Genomic DNA, 5,000 nt, shown 5'->3' on the forward strand with positions numbered 1-5,000 from the left:
CGGTGCTAAAACCCTTTCTCAAGATATCTTCCAAGCTGTTGGGGTCGTTGCTCTGGATCTTGTTCTCCCGGTGTGAAACCAGTTGGTTCCGTAGTTTTAAAATTCTGCTGATCCCAAGTACTCCATCTCCATCATTGCATATGGGAATATAGAAAGTAAAGAGGAAAAGGCATGACCAGAAGAATTGTGTAAAATAAGTGAATTTATCCAGTTGAGGCATGATATGCTTGACAACAAATGATTCCCTCCAGACAGAAAGAGAGTCCTTACTGTACGAGTAGTTCAGAATTCTAGTGAGTTTTTGTTGGTTGTTGACCAACGGAAATCATGGGAGAAAGAAGACTAGATCCGGGGGTCATTCACCACCCCAAAACCCCATTAGTTGATTGGACAACAGGGCTAGCGCCTCTCTCTGCCTTCGAACCCTTGTCTTTGCTTCTCCCCCTGTAGTCGTAATATTCGGCTTGTCGCTACTTTGATTCAAAAGGTAACCGACGGTTCCCGACTTTCTCCGCTTTCCGCAACCGTAACCACTTGTAATTCCGATTACTTCATCCATAAACCAGCTTATTCACCTTATTTCAAAATAGCGATACGCTCTAAAAAAGTCAAGGAGAAGCTTCCATTCTAGAAGCGGTAGCTTCCCGCCTCCTTCGGGGTGAGAAGTTTCCTTCCCTTTTCTAAAATGCCTGAGTGGTCTGCTCAGCAAACGTACAAAGTGGACCGCAGTTTGGCTGACCCTATTCTTCCCATTCGGGTTGGGTTTACCCAGAAGTACAGTAAGAGGGAATGGAACCACTGGAGAGTCGTCTGCAGTTCACACCTGGGCAAAGACGACTGACTTTGGAAGCGTTCACCGGTAACAAAATCCCGATTTCCGCTATTCCGGGTTCTTATTGAGCGTAGCGAAATCAAGGTTTATGAGAAAGTAAGCGAAGTTTCTATGGTGTTCTACCTTTGCGTAGTCTCGGTCCACAGTGGAAGGCTCCGCACCTGAGCCTCGTTAGACTCAGCTGAAGTGTAAGGTGTAAGTGAAGAGAATAGAAGAGATGAAGTCCGTCCCTTAGCCTAGTCTATATCCACAGCTGACGCAACTCCGTACCGACGCCTTACTACTACTAAATTTTTAACCATTTTTCTTTATTTTTTTTTAATATTTAATAAATTAATTAATTAACGGCTAAGCGATTTCATAACCTGAGCTTTCCTTAACCTGCTGACCTTACTTCGTAACCTTAGCCTCCCTTTCTTTATAGTTCGACTAAGTGACTTCGTAACCTCAACGTACTTTTTTTCTTACTGTAGCAGCAAGAAAACTCCTGCGCGAACAAGCTTAGGAAAGAATAGATTGAAGAGTCTCAATTAGCTGTTGCTTGTTGGAGCAAGGAAGACGCTTGAGTCTTTAGACTTAGACTCACGCACAACGGCTTCAACAAGAACTATATGAATAGCGTTGTAGCGCTAGTCTAAACTAGAAGCCGTTGCTTGTTCTTTCGCGTCAGCCCTTGCTTGTTTTGTTGTTGTGAAGTGAAAATGTCTAGGGAGCATACTTGACAGGAGATAGACACAGGCGGTAGAGAGGTCCCCCACTTCGATTTCCGCCCCGTTAGCATCTACGATCCGAGATAAGGGATTACTCCGTTAGGTCTTTTCGGTCCGGAGCCGGCCGGTAATGGACCTACTTACCTTGCTTGTAGACCTGCTGCGGAGCTAACCCTTGTTCTATTGGTTTGGTGGTGCTACCAAGACGATTTCTTTATGCCCATCAAAGGACCTCGAGATGCTAATCCACGAAAAACGATACGATAAATTAGAAAGAACTCATATACGGAACGAGGGCGACCCGTGAAAATACATCGGTTTCTTACTCGTGCAAAGGAACTCTTTCTTGGCAACTTGGACAACTTATAACGATGTTTGTCCCGCATATCACTAGGAAGATAGGGATCTTTACAAAAGGCTTTATAAAGCTTTCGTCTCAATTCATATTGAGCCGCGAGCAATCTACGTTTGTGATCTCGTATATTTTGCTTCTCCGACATCTTACTGAGTTTCCCCCTCATCTTTTTGCAAAAAGCCGCTCCACGGTGGTAAAGTCTCATCTTGTGTGTTGGCCGAAGTGACAATAGTCACATTGAACCCTCGAATATGTTCGAAGATCTCGAAATGATCTTCCAGTTCCGGGGAGAATTCGCAAAACTCCGTTTCCATCGAGAATTGAATGGAGTTTTCCCGTATTTCGACCGGAGAATCTAACAGAGACATTACTGTGGAGATTCTGACCAAAAAAGAATACATTCCATGCCCTCGGAGAGTGCTTTGTCGTGCTAGGTCACTGACATATCCTTTTTTTTCTTTATTTGACCTAAAGAATGGATTGGATCGAAACGACTTTCCTGTCGAAGCCCTTTGTGTCTGTATGAATTTCTGACCGCACGGAATCTCCATAGCCAATTTTCCATTTTTGATAGAAGGTGCTGCCTTTGGTACTACTCTTATTTTACACGATCCAGGAACTTCCATAACGTTGGCGTGATTCGGTTTGAGCAACGGATCCTGACGTGATACATCTTCGTAATGAAAATAGAGTGGAAACATGAGTTTGCTTTTCCAGTATCTATAGAAGAAGCACTGTGAACTATCTGCTTCAAAAAGATAGTTGGTTGAATGAAACTTCTTCGATCAGAATACGAATGAGATCAAAAAGGCCATCGCAAACAAGGCAATAGCTTCGGTTAGAGCAAAGCCGCATAACCAAATGATTGTTTAGATGGATTTCGCGCCACGGAATGAATCAAAGAAATGAAGACGTTTCCAATACCGACAGAGACTACCCTCATGATTACCAAAGGTTATTTAATAGGTTCATGATAGTCTGATAGGTTTCACTGTGTACATCACGGAGAATAAGATCTTCGAGCATATTGTATATTTTCATGAGATCGATAGGTTCCAAATTACATGGATCTACCACTTTAGTAGAGATAACTTTTTCGACTAAGTCTGGATATGAAAGATTATCGGGCAGACCAAGGTTATGTCTATCTCGAATCTCTTTTACGCTCTTTTCGAGCGCACTATTCAAGAGGTCTTTTGACGATTCAAAATAAGGATTCTTCCGCATTGATGGAGAACAATTGGCCTGGTCTAGTTCTAGTTCATACTCCCCCTGCGCTATTTCACAGAAGGATTTCAGAGTCTTGAGTAGAATTTTGTTTTTTTCCATTTTTATATTATAGTCATGTTGTGCTCCGCTCCCCCCAAACAAAAAGAGAGACTTATTCTTGCTTTCCCAATGAAGGAAGACGGAAATTGCCGGTTGGCTTAGTCCAACCAAAAAAGATATGGGACTTTTGGGACATTGTTTGAGATAAGTCAAGCTTGGACCGACTTAAGTCAAGACTGGCTATCTCTCTCTTTATATACGCAAAAAAAGGCGAAGAGTGACTACTGATTTCTTCTCGTAGTTCCTCTCTTGTTAGTGTAGTGATACGGATACTCCTCTATGCGAATGTTCTGGCTTTCAAAAGACGAGTAAGAGGCGACCGATCTGTCTATTCTTATTCTACCGGTAAGTGAGATAAGAAGTCTTTCTCGGAATATCCCTTACGCAATAGCAGGGAGGGCTTTGAACGAAATCGAATAGTACTTACACTTGACTTGTGACTTTCCTTCAAGCAGGAATAGGAATGAATCCATAAGCTGCTATCGAACCGTCTCTTGCGAGAAGAAGGGTCTTAAAGAGGGTGGAAAAAGGGCTTGTGCAACCAAGAAAACGAATGCGCGGGAACAAGCTTAGGCGAAGGGAATGCCACTCGATAGGAATCAGAGCAGCTGTCTAATATGTGACTCAGAGACGCGACTCTCCTTTGACGGCCGTTTGAAGACCAACCAGCACAAGAATTGAGTTCTAACGGAAGCGTGAAGACTTGACCAACGAGGTGCAGGATCGATAAGCAGCTCCACCAATTCGCAATTGAACTGAAACTTAGAGAATTGACATCGGAGAACAGGCCAATGGCCCAAAACAAACGAGAAGAAAAGATAGGGGGTGGGGTCTCCCCGGCTCCTCTCTATTAGCGAGAGAAAGAAAAACTCTGACTGGGAGTGATCCCTTCTATATTGATGAAAGAGTCGGGATCAACGTCTTTATGGTTAGTTATCTCTTGAGAATCAACTAAGAAAACAAATGTCCTTCCGGGAAAACGAGCGCGACGGCACTCCATTTCAAAGGTGAGAAGCGAAAGGGGTAAGCCCGGACACAGACCGTATAGGGTATTCTACTCAAGGAGTGAAAGCCACTCGACTGTAAGGAGAGGAGCGAAAAGCCACTGGATCGAAAGGAGAAGGAGGCGCCAACAATCGAAAACCGGGGTAGGGGGCAACATCGATTCCTTATTTCCTTTCTCAGTATGTGCGCGATCAAAGCCCTTTGGCAAAGAAAGACTAAGCATAAACGGCATTAGGTTCGGAGCGCAAAGAAGCTCAACCATAGGAAGAAGGGATAAGAGCGGTTAACGCCGATTGACCGAAAGTTGCAGGCGCGGGGACACTCATTAGATTAGTTATGCCATTCTCTATAACAACAGAAACAAAAGAGTGACGAGCTATACTATAAAGGAAAGAGCTATTGACCCGAGCTCCACTCCGGGAGAAAGCCCTAAATGCGACAGACACTCCCAGCACCTATTAGTCTTAATGATAGGTTTAGTATTCTTATTATATCTTCCCATAACCTAGCCCATTTCAATATAAAGGTCTCATTCAATGCAATTTATAAGCTTTTAGGGAATGCCATTAAGCAAGACTTTTCGCGCTAGGGTAAAGCGCTCTTGATGGACAGAGGTAAAAATCGCTCTTTATGTAAATTTCTCTGTAGTAAAGGAAGTTCCAGGCAGGCACATACGCAAAGGAGATTCAATGAAAGGCTAGGGTTTGAGTACTCTATAGGAGCTCCTCCTGAAAAAGATTGGCTTTTCCAAAAAATTACATCGTTAAAA

General features: G+C 43.4%; 3 protein-coding genes across 3 annotated transcripts in view; all 3 read right to left on the reverse strand.

Moving 5' to 3' along the window:
- Positions 1–220, reverse strand: part of atp8 (ATPase subunit 8) — a 477-nt gene extending 257 nt beyond the window's left edge. The window contains exon 1 of the mRNA in view: positions 1–220. This exon is cut by the window's left edge and continues 257 nt beyond it. Within this exon, the coding sequence (YP_009295073.1) occupies positions 1–220 (220 nt within the window).
- A 1,519-nt stretch (positions 221–1,739) lies between these two features.
- rps14 (ribosomal protein S14) lies at positions 1,740–2,042 on the reverse strand. Its single transcript has one exon. The coding sequence runs from the start codon at positions 2,040–2,042 to the stop codon at positions 1,740–1,742; it is 303 nt and encodes a 100-aa protein (YP_009295074.1).
- A 1-nt stretch (position 2,043) lies between these two features.
- On the reverse strand, positions 2,044–2,598 carry rpl5 (ribosomal protein L5). Its single transcript has one exon. It carries the CDS (start codon positions 2,596–2,598, stop codon positions 2,044–2,046), a length of 555 nt encoding a protein of 184 aa, YP_009295075.1.
- Positions 2,599–5,000: the final 2,402 nt, after the last annotated feature.

This window comes from Ipomoea nil, assembly GCF_001879475.1.
Source record: "Ipomoea nil mitochondrial DNA, complete sequence, cultivar: Tokyo-kokei standard".
In the NCBI taxonomy this organism is placed as follows: Eukaryota; Viridiplantae; Streptophyta; class Magnoliopsida; order Solanales; family Convolvulaceae; genus Ipomoea; species Ipomoea nil.